Raw genomic sequence first — 15,591 nt, forward strand, 5'->3', positions numbered from 1 at the left:
CCTAACAATAATAAATAAAACAACATCTTATATACAAAATAATATTGCTTTATGCGTTCAAAGTATAAAAGAATAAACAATAAAACATCCAACATTTATTTGAATTAATTTCACTATCACATGAATATACCTTTTACAAAAGTAAAGCGTTACATTTAAAAATATTTACAGCGTATACCGAAAATATATTTAACAAATTACAATATGTGCACAATTTGTAATCGTAACTTATTCAATTGTTTTTAATAAATTCCACACAATCTTTTTTCAATACAAACACTCGCAATTAAGAATAATTTTGATTTATCAAATCTCTCGTGAAAACATTAAGGGTTGTGTGCGTTAATTATAACATTAACAATATGTTATTAATAACGTTACGAAATATTTAGCATTAGAGACATGCCGGACGCACATTTCAGAGAACGTCAAATTTAAATTAGAGCATTTTTATAATTACATTCTACCACAATTTACGTTAGATAAACAGCGTGAAGATATTTGTACTTTGCATTAAAGTACATTTTTAGTAAGCATGTGTTTGAAGAATTGAAATATTGGATAGGTTATAGCGCTGATTATCATAATTCAACTATTTCATCTAAATTCAACTATGACTTGACTAATCTATTTTTCGCAGCACCATCAACTTCCGATTTTTTTGTTATTTTTACATATATTTTTAAGTATCGACTGTAACACTCAGAATTTTTAGAAATTACTTATTTGTGTACTCTACATTAGTGAGAAATTTAACAAAGCTTTCAAGAGTTCAGTGAAGCCTCAAATAGGGTCTCAGGTCATTCTTAAATCTTAATCGATTTCATTTCGAAAAAGTGACGACAATTTTCAAAAATGACAAATGTATTTTTAATCTATGAACATCAAAGACTCGCAATTCGATGCGATTTTGTTCTTGACTGGTGGCAGATCTTTTCCGATACCCTAGATTCCGAAATTTAAGCAAATATAGTAAGAAAAGCTTTTAAACGATCATAAAAATTGTATAATTAAGGAATTGGTTAGAAACAGGTACACAATGTAGGTATAATTTATAGAAAGGAGTATAATAGCAATGGACGGCAGCAAGCTCTGCGGTTTATATAAAGCTATAAGTTCAAAGCATAATGGAAAAAATAATTTGGACTTTTTAATATTGTTTTTTTTTTTTTTGGGAATATTACTTTAAGTTTAGTCTGCCTCAAGGGATGGATGGAAATGTGCACAGCAAATTACTAATTAGGCCTTTAAGGAAAGTGAACTTTAAAAGACTTAGTGCTATTGACTTGAGTTTGGGACATTTAGTCACGGTATAGTTTTAAATGGAAAGTTGAAAATTAATTGACAACTACGTTGTATATTTGCTGTATGGTTTCCAGAGATCTTTAACGTATATTTAGAAATGTTAATTTTTAACCATTACAAAGAATTGGGTATATGCTTTGGGTATGTACAGTCAGTTACAAAAGTGACTGAATAAATTAAAAATTTTAAATCGACGTTATACTTTTGTGTCCTTATAAGCAATCGTTTTTTTCGTGGCTTATATAAACTTCAAGGGTTTTACTTTATTTTAGATACAGAAAAATATTTAAATTGAAGTTAATATGTAGAAGCTTTTTAGTCTTGAATTTGTTCAGATTATTGTGTGACTGACTGTACATCTCTTACAAGTGCGTATTTAACACGACAGATATTTTCCATCGATTATATAAATCATCAAAACTGTATACAAATGAATTCTTCCAACTACAACCCTAGAAGATTCTGGAAACCAAGCCGTAGTTAGGGAATTACAACAGCATAGCAGATATGGGATTATATCTCATAATTTTCGATAGCATTATCCAAAGTAGGGATGTGGTGGTAGCGAGTACCACGCCGCCCCACCCTAGCTCCAAAGACCATGAGGTGGAGAACTCGCGTGCCGAGAGAAGTGGTAGAGCTGGTGGTCGCGGGCCCACCACGCCGTCTCCTGTGTCATCACCGGCGGAACTACCTCGGGTGGAAACTCGTTGCACACGTTTAAAATGTATTATCATTAGCGTGAACATCGCGAAGAGACCTGGAAATGAACGGCATCTTGAAGTTCTTGCGCAATTTATTTCTGCAAGAACTTGCTATTTTACCATCCACTTGCCATCAGGTGCAGAGGGGTCTCTTTAAAAATATGTCGATAGACTGGCCTCCTATCACGTCATGAGAGGGAACACACATGACGAAAAGTGGGTACCCTTTGCCTACTCCTTCGGGGAGAAAAGCGTGATTTATACTTATTTTTATATGTAGTTATTTATGATCCGTGATTGGTCGAAGTTAGGGAATGATAACCATACAAATATTCCTAAATTATTTTCGAGTCTAAGCAAGTATTTTAGCAATACTATCGGTACACTTTATTTTTTATATAATGAAAATAATTGTATTCATTTTTCTGTATTTGGTGTATACAATAAAGTGTTTCCATTCATTCATTCAAGTAACTTACCAGCTAAAAGGTACATAACGCCTGTAATGAGAACGGCGCTGATCTGATGCTTGCAGACTCCGAAGGCGCCGACCAGAGCCGCGCTACCGAGCACTATCAGGCACACCAGAGCGCACGATATGGACAGATTTTGCATTCCTGTAATATCAATGTAAGTCCTATTAAGGTAACATTTACCTCCCTTTCGGTAACTGTAAAAATTTGATACTGAAGAAGTCATTGAGCGCTGTCTTGATAGACATGTATTAGTGGCGAAAGGTGAAATTTTCTGAAAGGGAAGCCGATACAAAATATAGGTACTAATACTAATTATAATTTTATTTAGTCCACTATGCTACAATTATTATTTATTTATTTATTAATAATATATTTTATTTTAATAGTCTGCTTATATAACAAAAGGGAAGCCGGCAGGAATCGGCTTATATGGACCCTTCGCCAATGTAAAGAAATCGGAATTGGGTACGGTAAATTATAATTAGAACAAGATATTGTCGAATATTATTTTATAACGTTGAAGAATAGCGGGATTTTTAAAATTATTTATAGCTATTTTCCGGAGTAAAGTCCCGCTTTATATTTTCCCGAGGTAAAAAGTAGCCTATATCACTCATGCGTAATAGCTTCCTACTAGTAAAAAAAAATCAAAGTCGGTTTACTTTCCTGAGATTAACGCTCTCGAGCAAACAAACCTTTCAACTTTATATATTAGTATAGATTAGGTAATAATTATTGGTGCTTAAAGTACACATACTATAACGTATCGACTAATGGTACTTATAAATTACCTTGTTTCAAAAATTCAGACAAGAAATTAAAATAAAATACGCATTTCCAAACATTAATTCTGTAATTTTACACTAAAACCGACGCTATCTCAAACGGATAGCGCATTAATTGCGAAATATGAACAAGACAGGCTTTGTTTTCACCGCTCTAATGACGAGACATTCCTTTGAAACAGTTTTGAGAGCGCTTGTTTACCAGCGCTGGAACTGGCGAACATTTCAACAGCTCATTAATTTTTCTCACAGTTATATGAAAACAATGAACGTGGAATGGCAAAGTGCTGTTCAGGGTTAACTCCGATATCGTTCATTCCTTGACTTATGACTCTTGAATATTTTATCATTTAGTTTCCATAATGGACGCTTTATGCAGGGTTGTGTACGACAAATTTATCAAATTAGAAATTTGCAATGACCTTGAATATTCATGGATGGTCAAACTGTTCATAAAGGTATCTAAAAGGCTTATGGCATATTTAGCGTTAAAATAATGCTGAAACTTGATGATCAAATTTTATTTTATAATTTATTTAGAATGTAGGTCCCGTGTGATATAAGGCGTTGTTAAATTAAAATTACTGTATATTGCTAAATGTTTTGCTCAAAACTTAAAATTTTTATTTGATATTACAGTAACATATTGTAAATTGTTATTTAATTGAACATAAACACTTGGTTTCATTTAGTAACGTAATATCTAAATGACCCAGTATACCTACGTTTAACGAAGTCTAGGCAATTTCTAATCCCCTTCAAGTTTATCTTCGTCTTGAACGTTTGGATTGGTTCTGAATTTAGTCAATCGATCCAACCCAGTCACCACTACATCTTTAAGGAGGTCTACGAGCAAGTGAATTCTAAACTTAAACACTACTCGTTAGGGTTTAATATACAATACATGTCAGTGGCGAAGGGCCCATATAAGCCGATTACTGCCGGCTTCCCTTTTGTAATATATAAGCAATCTACTAAAATAAATGATATTATTAATAAATAAATAATTAATATTTATAGCTAAAACTAAAACTAACTATATTAAGTATTAGTACCTATATTTTGTATCGGCTTCCCTTTCAGAAAATTTCACCTTTCGCCACTAATACATGTCTATCAAGACAGCGCTCAATGACTTCTTCAGTATCAAATTTTTACAGTTAAATAATATTTTTAGAAGCTGTCGATTGTAATTATTATATACGTAATTGTTTATCAAATAGTATCTGAAAAGTATAATGTGTATGTGTGTCCTCATAGAATATTAGAAGGTCATGTGGGTGGACGTGGTATCTACGTTGAATCTTTGTGCAAAATAGCTGACAAACAATTGGAGAATATTAAAATAAAACTATTTTATGGATTTTATCGTGCTTATTTATATTATAATTTTAATAATTTTCTACCGATGTTTCGAAAACTTTGCAAGCTTCATGGTACATACATTTTACCATTATAAAAAAAATATTGTAAATAAAATCCGTAAAATAGTTTTATTTCAATGTCTTAACATTCACATAAACGTAAGATATTGGAAAATATTACAGGATTTTGGGGGATTTTTATGTACTTTATTACCGCCACACCTTTATACAGTATTATATCTATATTTAAAAGGGTCTGTGCGATCGCTAAAGGTAGAAAAAACTTACGATGTTGCCAATCAGCCCTGGGTTCGTCGTAATCGCTGTCTGCAAGGTAATTTGTGCACGTCGGCTGCGATGGAAAACCAACTCTGGACAATATCGAAGCTTCCTCCTCTATAACAGAATATTTCACGGACATTAAGGTCTTAAATAGATTTAAAAATTTATTAAGATCAAAAATAGAACGCTTTCTCTATAAAATAAGAAAAAATATATCCGTACTTCTTTCTACGAACAAAAGTAAACTCTGTTACACTGGATTAGTTAGAAAATATTTAAACCTATACTAAGGATATTATTTATAAACTACATAAATAACAAAGGAAATACCTTCTAAAGACACGCACATAGTCCAAATCCCACCATTCATTGGCACTAGAAACGTGCCGCCGCCGCCTTTTCGATTAGTCGTGTCCTCGATCTGCGAAGGAACATGGTTTAACGCCAACTCGAGCAATCAAAGGAATTGCCGTGTCATTCTGGGTGGCGATTAATAAATCATTCATGCGTTAAATGGTAAAGCCATGCTTCATGTAAAATAGTCTCGGGACCTGAATATTTAAACTGCTATTCACGAGTAAAGGTAGGATTTTACTTATGTTGTGGTTAACGTGGATTTAAAGCTTAACCCCCTTATTCATAGAAGTTATTTATCTAAGCTTTATCTTTGCTGTGATAGTAAGTCTGATTCTCAGTGCTGACGACATGGCAGCCTTAGCAGTGCGTAGACATAGAGCCGTTGTGATTGGCTAATATTGAGATACAACTTGAATCTAATTGGCTGTCAGATAAACAAAGCTGAACAAACAGCCAGCTGTCAGATAAACAAAGGTGAGGAACAGACTTGTTATCATAGCAATGCTCTGTCCTTAGATAAATAACGTCTATGAATAAGGGGGTAATTATTTACAGTCTTACTTATAAAAATTTCGCAAAGCTATGCTTAGTTAAAACACAAATTTACTCGATCAGCTGTAAGTCAAAACCCGCCATCTTGCCTCTTAATTAGGTTTAAATTAGGAACCGGTGATGTTTTTGACAGCTATTTAAGCAATTCTTAACCACCTCTTAACGCTAAAACAAGTTTATAAGTAAGACTGTTGGTGTTTGGTTTAGGGATCTTAACATAATTGTTAATACAATGTAGGGACGTGAAAAAATACCTGTTATTTACATAGTACCTTCGAGTGATTAATTTTGTCCGTTTTTCATTTATAGAACACCTATCTAATATTACTATAGCGAAGTTTGTAAAAAATATGGATTGATGGAAATAAATTTTGAAATTGATCCATAGGTCTGGATGAATTTGACATACGAAAATACTATATCAGACCGATTATGCAGTACTTCTAATTCGTGCAGACTTCCCTTTTGGTGGTCACAACTTAAGCAAATATAAAATTAAATTTAACTCCAGCAGAGTCTTTCGTAAATATTTGTTGAAAAGTAAAATACAACGGATACATGCATCTCATACGTGTGTGCAACACACCCGGTTTAATCACATTAGTCTTTGTGCATCGTCTCTTCGCTGTAAAGGGTCGCGACCTCTATTCATTCTTTTCTATTCTCGGATTGTTTCCACTTTTCATCTCGGCAATGTGATAAACAATATATACCTTAAGTAATGACTGCCTCGATGGCGTAGTTGTATTGCATGTCCGGTACAATAGCGCTCTGAGGTCCTGGGTTCGAATCCCGGGTCGGGCAAAGTGATATTTGGGTTTTTCTGCTCAGTATCAGCCCGGAATCTGGAAATTGTGCCCGATATGGCGATAGGCTCGCCCCCTATCACATCATGGGACGGAACATACTTGGCGAAAAGTGGGTGCCCTAGTTGCGCCTCTGCATATCCCTTCGGGGATAAATGCGTGATGTTATGTATGTATGTATATACCTTAAGTAATGAGGTTTCTATTCATCTCGTAAGTTAGATTGTGTATTATTTATTAAAATCAAGTTTTTAATTATTGATTTAGCGTAGTATAACCTAATTTGAGCATGATAGAGATCAAAATCTTATTACCAATCTAAATACCACCCAGAAGAATATATTTTTGAACATCACATCCTCCGAGAGAAATGTTTAAGCTACGGCGTTGATCCCACAGGCAACATTCTACGCGCACGCTGTCACACAGGGCAAATGTTTTACGCAAAATGTATTCTGTAAAACATCAAAAATACGTTCTAAGCTTTTTTATTGCGTCGAATCGAAGTAATCTCTCGGTTCACTGAACTTCTGAAACTTCTGCAACGTACATCTTGTTGTTTTGCAAAAACATTCTGACTTGAAAGGTTATAAATAATCTTTTTATGTTCCGATGTTATCTTATATTTCTTGAAGCTCAAGCCCCATTAAAAGAATTTGAAATATAAATTATTGAAATGTCTTTATTTTTTATGTTATGTTTATTTCAAAGAACATTATTTTGAAATTAAGTACGTGGTTTAACAGTACCTTAAGTATTATTATTTTTTTATCGATAGTGAAAATCACGATGTAACCAAATATTACACAAATTCAAAGATTAATTAAAGATTCTGATTAAACACGTTTATTGAAACGTAACAAATACCTAGTACGAAAGCTTTCATATAAATCAAATATTTTGCATATCTCGTCACTACAGCCATATTTATTCATCCCCATAATAGCTAGGTAATATTTAACATATTTATGAAATATTTATAATAGACCCTTTTCACTTTAAATCACGAAGCATTAACTTTTTTCTTTTCAAAGACTTCAAAAGCTATTCAAGTCAAAGGCGTTCATTATGCGGCCTTGTCTATTCATGTTAAGTTGCATTGCATACAATTGGCTGATTACAAGTGACGTTAACATTTCAACAACAGCCTTGGCCCGAATTGTATCAATCTGTTTTTCTACTTTCTAACTTGTCACGAAGCTTAGACACTTTCTTTTACTTGTTACTTATCTAACTAAGTATTTATTATGTCTATTACATTTTCGGGAAAGTCTTAAGAAGCTTATTTATTGCTCATAATGGTCACCTTATATGGATACATACAGGGTGTCCCAGAAAGTAGTGTCAAGCGGAGGTCCAAATATAGAGCACATCCTGGGGTATCCGAATCATATCAATGTATGTTGAATGAAGTTTCCTTTCACCAATAGTGAATGATCTTTCAAGTGGATTATTAATTAATACCTAAATCCGAAAATAACTTCTTACATCTAAACGCGCAAACTACTTGGATTTAAAAATATAGGATCTAGATAAATATAAATATCGATAGAAACATCAATCTGTATCACATTAAAATAATATTTAGGTCCTTTTAATGTCGAATAATTTATATCTCAATTGTAACTATGAACAAAACATTTTCTACTAGTCTTTGTATGAAACCGTAGTCAAAACTCTAATAGTTAGAATTAAAAAAGTTCTAATAAACATTCATTTAATGGTTTACAGCGGTCGTAAACCGCAAGCGACTAAACAATGTTCTGTTATTTGTTTCAAACACAAAACTAAAGTAATGAATATTACTGGTTATTTAAATTTATTTTAATCATATTTATGGCATTGTTACGTGGCTTGAATAGAGACATCGATTCGAATTATTAGTAAGTACCTACTTTAAAGCGGCGATAGCCTAGTTGGGTGTGGAACGGACTGCCAAACGAATGTCCGCAGGTTCAAATCCCAAGAGCACACACTTCTCACTTTTCTAAAAAATCATGTGTATTCTTTGTGAATTTATCGGTCGCTTTAACAGTGAAGGAAAACATCGTGAGGAAACCTGCACATCTGAGAAGTTCTCTATAGGAATTTCGAAAGTGTGTGAAGTCTACCAATTCGCACTAGTCCAGCGTGGTGAACTAAGGCCTAATCCCTCTCAGTAGTAGAGGAGGCCCGTGCTCAGCAGTGGGCAAGTATATAATAAGGGCTGATATTATTATTATTTACCTACTTTATTAACTCAGCGCGAGATAACATGGCGGCCATGAACAAACCCTTAAGAGTGTTACAACCAAGAAGAAAAAGAAAAAGATTGTCATTAACTACTTATTAAAATAAAATCAGTCCGCCCCATGACCACGAAGAAAAAAATAAACTGGGCCAAAATCCGAAAAATAGTTTTCTTTCAATATCTGAAGTTCGTCTAAACGGAAATCATTGTCATCATAATCATTGTCATTGTCTAGGTTATCGGAAAGCCTATTATATTTCGAGAAAACAGTTTTGACTTTGGTTCTATACTCATCCACCTAGTTAAAATATATCTCGTATGAATTTTAATATTATTCACGTTACAAACGAAGTATATTTTAGCTAAGTTTAGTACTTCGCCATATATTCGTTCATAATTCAATTTCACTCAAACGCGTTATTAATCACATCATAACGGGCGTCTGATGTCGAGAACAAAAAGCATTACAACCCGGCATCATTTTATTAAACTACCCTCAATGTAAAAATTAAAAAAACAAAGTTATGAGCGATAAAGTAAAATTAGAATTAAAAATATATCCACGGTAAAGTTAAGTAGAGCGCTGGTGAAAAGACAGCCACGTGGTGAAAACACCATCATATAGTCTGTTCAGAACAAGAACCGTCGTGGGATTTGAGGTCGCTGCTGTGCTTTATTACCTCTTTTGTTTAATTTTAGTATGTTTCTATACAAAAATCCCTAAAACCAACACGCAAGATCATTTATAAGAAAGCAATATGACATGACAAATGAGTTTAACATTTACCAAATGGCGGAGAAGGGTTGCTATGTAAAAATCGAAAGTTAGTTCACTTTCGGGCCACGACCGTTCTCTTTCTGAACTCACTATAGTAGCTTCCAAAGAGTTACAAATCGAGTTTTGTCGTACACGTCTTGGTACAGCCAGGTGAATAAAATTGTATACATCAAAAAGGTTAGAGTGAAATCAAAAAATTACATTTTTCTTTTACTTCAACGTAAAAAAGAAACATTTTTTGATAATCAAATCAGCGATTCCAAACTTAAAATGGAACTATTTTTTCTCTTTATGTAGAATTTTCCATATATATTATAATTCTGTTTGATGTAGAATTATATATCTGGCAGTTGGATGTACATTTTGAAAATCTATAAAGGGTAATTTTTACATTACGTTGCTAAATGAAACCACATATTCGTCTTTACATCTGCTAACATTGTCCTAAAAATATCTGTGAAGAACAAATATTCGCGTAAGAAATCTCAGTTTTAGCTCTTTGATTTTGTTTTCGCTGTGTAATTTAGTACAAATATGATGTATATATTTCTAAGTGAAAGTATGATGTTGTCGCTCCGACTGATTCTCTTCGTGTAGTAGTAGTGTCTAGAGATATTCTTTCGAATAAAAAAAGAATTTTCCAAATCGGTTCATAAATGAGCGAGTTCTGAGGCAACAAACATAAAAAAAAATCACGTCGAATTGATAACCTCCTCCTTTTTTTGAAGTCGGATAAAAAATACTTAACACATAAATATGTTATAAGTCATATAACTTCATACGCTTCGATTAACATATTGCGAAGTCTATCTTATGGAGTTTCGAAAGCATTAGAAGTTTTATAAAACTTTAACATTCATTTTGCTACGAAAAGTAATTCAATTAATGTTTTCAAATTATCATGCTGGTATCTAGTTTGCACATACATGTTTCATAAAAGTAAATTAAATTCTGTTCTGCTAATTTCTTCTACTGAGACGTTACCTAATTCTCTACAAGTTTAATTCTAGCTAATATGTGTCCACATTTATGTTTGTACAACACGTTAGTTGCCTAAGTCATGTTTGAAGGTAACTAGACATTGCCTAATGATGATGGTTAAATAAATGACTAGGTATAAGAGAGTTGGAGAAAGTCATGTGATTAGTTAAAAATGTGCTTAAAGAAAACGTGTTGTTTTATTGCCTTAGTAGGCAAACGAGCACGTGGTCCACTTAATGGTAAGCAGCATCCATCGCCCATGTATTTGCAATACCAGATCACAGCCAAGACATTGGCTGCCGTTGTCTAACATGGGTAAGAAATGAAAAAACAGTGACCACTTTTAAAACTTAGACCGAAGTTTTGCTATTTACCAATAAAAGAAGACATGGTAATATGTAAAACGAAACAATAGTATTAAAGGTTTTAAAACATTTAAACAATAAAATAAATTTATTACACCTACAAATAGATTCCACAGAACAGGAACTTTATCTACCAATAGGTAAGTAAAGAAAGTCAGCGCAGTAAGGTTGCATGGTAATTCACGGAGCGGTCAAGGCGACAGCAGAAGACCTTGTGCCCTCAACCACTTCTAAAGTGGAGATTTATGGTTCCACCTTCGAACCAGCAATTACGAAGCCGATGGTAATTAAGATAATTTCATCTATAGTGGAATTTTGATGGTATACTTCGACTGGGTTGGATTAAAGGTGAAACAGTTTTTAGTTGCCCTAGTTACTTTTGTATACAATATCGCTTATAGGCTTTCAAATTCAAATGATATTTATTGTGGTACAAAGGTAGTTATGGTGTTATACATTTATAATTATAGTACAGCTATGGCCCCGTTATAATAGCATGTAATAATTTAACATTTTGGAGAAAAACTAAATACATTATATATATTAGCATCATTAAGATAATCATTTAAAAAATATAACATTTATCATGCAAAACTTTAAATAATTTCTTTTTATAGTCATTAATGTCTTTTAAATCTCTAATAGGTTTTGCCAATTAGTTGTATATGCCAGGAATACACTTTTATAAAATAATACAGTTTTGTGGGGTATAACTGTAGTATTGTTATGTCTGTCTGTTTCTAGAAAAAATAATTATGCAGAGATAAAAAGTAAGTAAGTATTCTGACTTAAGATATCGCGTTGCCTTTTTTGAAAAATGGCGCAGCAAACCAACCGTTACAGATATTAAGTAGACGGTCAAACTTCGTTTATATGTATAATATTAAACTATGTAGTATTAACTGTGCATTGGCGATGTTCCAGTAGAGATTGCGAAATTAGCTTAATACTATTTATTATGACTTAAATTTAACTTCAAACTATTGCAAAGTACACACACACATCACGCCTTTATCTCTGAAGGGGTAGCCAGAGGAACTCATTTTTCGGCTGTGTGTTCCATCCCATGATGTGATATGGGGAAGCTTATCGCCAAATCATGCACAGATTCAAGACACTGGGCTGATATTGAATACAAAACCCAATATCACTTTTGAGATTGGATCTGAGGACCTCAGAGCGGTGTTACTGCACACGCAATACAATTATGCCACCGAGGCAGTATTGCCAAGCTTTGCCTAATGTCCATAATAAAATTGATACATAATTCGTTTGAAAATATAGTCATTGCGATGCAGTGTAGCGTAACAGAGAGTATAAATAATACACAAAGACACTTATTATTGACAGTTACAATAGATACGTCATTGAGTATCAATTCTGAATGGGTTACAAGTCTGTTCAGACTTCAGATCCAACGTTTGTTGAATGGAAACAGTTTTTATCGTTTGAAAACTCGCCAATTCGGCGCGGACGGTGCCAAAGCGAAGTATCAAAGCTTTGAAGCAAAAACAATCTATAGCTTTTTAATTTTTATTACTCGTGTCGGTGGCGTGTATGGCGTGACCTATTTTTATGATTGCATAATATTTGACACGAACGTCGGAGTACAATTAATTAGAATGCGCCATCGCTTGCCATTAATTCTATTAACATTTTGCATATTAAATGAACTAAATGTATGTTTACTGTTATAGGTAAATAACACTATGTAGATCTTTTATCAGCATAATTATTGTACTAAACACGAAACCAATGATCTGGAACAACTTTAAACTATTACTGACATGAATGACGCAGTTATCGCCTGTTATGGACATGGCTTAGAAAACTCATCTTGGAAAATAATAACTTTTGACATGAGTAATAGCTTAAACTATCTACATAATTTTAAAACGATATTCATCGTTTTTTTAAATAAATAATGTGAATATTCTTTGAGCCTGTCACCGAAGTCTAAGCTTTATTAATAGGTCCAATAAAGATTAAGTCAGATAAATCATTTGGATTCACAAAATTTATGTTCATTAAATATTTAGGCACCGAGTTTAAGGCAAGAAGATTTATTATCGAATATTAATAGGGCTTATGTCGCACGGAAATAGGATCAATTTATAAAATAATCTAGGGTTGATTTATGTATTTTATTTCCTAAGTTAGAGTAATAAGTGTTGTTATGCTATGTGATCACTGTTAAGGCCGTGTTTTTTTTAGATATCTACTCTAAACTCATCATAAAAGCTGTTATTACACGTAAGTTTGCTTCAAATTCGATGAAACATATAAAGTTAGTAAATTAACTTCCAACATGGTTGATTTAGGAGTTAAATTGAAAAAATATAGAACATTTTTCATTACAATTAGGCACTTTATTTGTATGTCCAATGATGTCACTAAAAGCAATTTTTATTCCTTAATTTGATTCAACGTCTGACGTGATAAGACATAAAGCTCGGAAAATTATAATAAACGTTACAACCAACAACACCAGCTTCGCAGAGCATTAAAAAAGTAGGTCGGAAAGATAAGCATTTACTTCACAATACAATTATGTAATAGTTCAACACACGTATAAAATGGTTTCCGCAGAAATACGACGACCTGGGTATTAGTCACGTTTGTTCTCAACTAGACCTAGATTTCTGGAGTGGTAATCCCGAACTGTGTCGTCAAATGGCTTATCCTGTTACGACTAAGGAATACTTGGTTTTTGTTAAAGTTATTTATTACTCTAATGTTTTTTGGTGTGTATGTGAAGCTTCGAAGTTGTCATACTATTAGATAACTCTAAATTTAATTAAATTTAAAGAATAAATCGTAGAATATAAAGAAACATAAGTTTAACTATCTATTACTAAGTACTAAACTATTTCGCACTCTTAATAAAATAATGATCTATTTCAAAATTGTTAATTTTTGGCAGTCGTCGGAAAACTAATTTTTGTTTGCTACCATTTTTTTGAAGTTGCTATACAAATGAGCTTATTAAAGATAGGTAAAAAATTAAACCTATAGCATGAAAAAAAAGGGAATAAACTAAAAGGTCGCAAATAGAAATTGGTTGTTTGACGATTCCCACAAATTGGCAATTTTGGAATGGGTCATTATTTTATTAAGAGTGCGATTTATAAACGAATGGATATATAATAAAAAGAAATCATTTTTCATACTACTTTAAAATATTTCCGATGTGTTTGAATGGTCCAATAGGTCTGAATATTTTTATTAAAGTTCTAATTCTGTCACATATCCCCACCTGATAAAGATGTGAACACGATGAGCTCAAGGTTCGACATAAAACTTTACTAGTAACGAATCGTGCTCGAAAATCCAACGTAGTTCGGCAAGGTGATTAGACGAAGTTTGAAACGTTCGATTTAAAAGAGGGATGTGACGACTCAATTCTGAAGTTTGAAATTGGAATTCTCTCTAATGAATGTGTGGTTACGTGTTCTGAAGTAATTATTTGTAGAAAGGCGCGGATGTGGGAAGAAACGTGATAAGATTAGGGCACGTGGGTTTAGATAACTTTCAAAGAGATAACGGTATGTCGGTTTAGTTAAGTAATATATTTTTTATAAACACAAACACCAAATACAAACCAATAAATTTGGTCTACCGCAGTAGCAGTAAAGTTTAAAACACAAAGTAGATCGTCTTCGGACGCGAATAAATTTTAGAATGAACACAGTTTTACGATTATAGCCCGGTATTACTGTATTTGCAAACATAAAACTACCGCTTCTGAACTAATTTCCATTATAATGGATCGCGTGCGAAACATCGTCAAGGTTATTTGAAAAATAAGCCATTCGTAGAAGAAAAGGTGTCATGAATATTTATGGCGATATTTCTCATTTAACTTATTTTTATGACTCGATAAAATATTCCTTGAAGCAAGTGGGCCTTAATTGGTAGCAAGTAATGTGTATCAAGTTCAAGATTTCAGCAAGGGAGTAATGAAAAGCCTTTACTAAATTTGTGATTCGTTTTTACTCTTGAAAGCAATTGTATCTAAGCGACAATGAGTAAAAAGAAAATTAATAACAATTAAACATTTTACTGTATAAAAATAAAGCCTAATAATATAAAAAATTGCCCTAGAGGTACAAAATCCAGATCAAATGCCGCAGAAAAGTATGTCGATTCCAAATATGTACATAACTCATTTTCGGTATATTTGTCGCTTAGATATGATTGCTTTATAAGCATCGGTATCCATTACAACGAAATTTTTTTTAATAGACGTTTATACATTATAATTAAAAGCGTTAGTCGCTAACACATCCTCATTTTGCAGTGAGAAAAAATTTCCAACTTCATGACAAAATAAGCAAGTCGTAACAATTTTTCATTCCCAATACCAGTTAATGAGATAATTATGATATAGTTTATTTCAGAATACAAAAACAATTTTTCCCAGCACTACGATCTTACTACTCCTTACTATTAGGTTCAATGGGGCCAATTCTCCGTGTCTGCATAAAAAAACTTATAGTACAAACCCTTAGCATGTAAAATGTCCAATACTGAAGCTCGTTGATATTATTTTCTATTGAAACCCTATTTCGTTTATTTCCGTAATATGACAGTTGGCGGAACTTGT

At 32.9% G+C, this 15,591-nt stretch overlaps 1 protein-coding gene across 1 annotated transcript in view; it reads right to left on the minus strand.

Moving 5' to 3' along the window:
• Window positions 1–43: 43 nt before the first annotated feature.
• Window positions 44–15,591, minus strand: part of LOC115454314 — a 48,883-nt gene continuing 33,335 nt past the window's right edge. The window contains exons 4-7 of the mRNA XM_037437851.1: window positions 5,247–5,337; window positions 4,923–5,030; window positions 2,489–2,626; window positions 44–2,065 (exon numbers count right to left, since the gene is read on the minus strand). Of these exons, the coding sequence (XP_037293748.1) occupies window positions 1,794–2,065; window positions 2,489–2,626; window positions 4,923–5,030; window positions 5,247–5,337 (609 nt within the window). The 3' untranslated portion in view covers window positions 44–1,793. The remainder of the gene's footprint in view (window positions 2,066–2,488; window positions 2,627–4,922; window positions 5,031–5,246; window positions 5,338–15,591) is intronic.

The sequence above is a fragment of the Manduca sexta genome, chromosome 12, assembly GCF_014839805.1.
Source record: "Manduca sexta isolate Smith_Timp_Sample1 chromosome 12, JHU_Msex_v1.0, whole genome shotgun sequence".
In the NCBI taxonomy this organism is placed as follows: Eukaryota; Metazoa; Arthropoda; class Insecta; order Lepidoptera; family Sphingidae; genus Manduca; species Manduca sexta.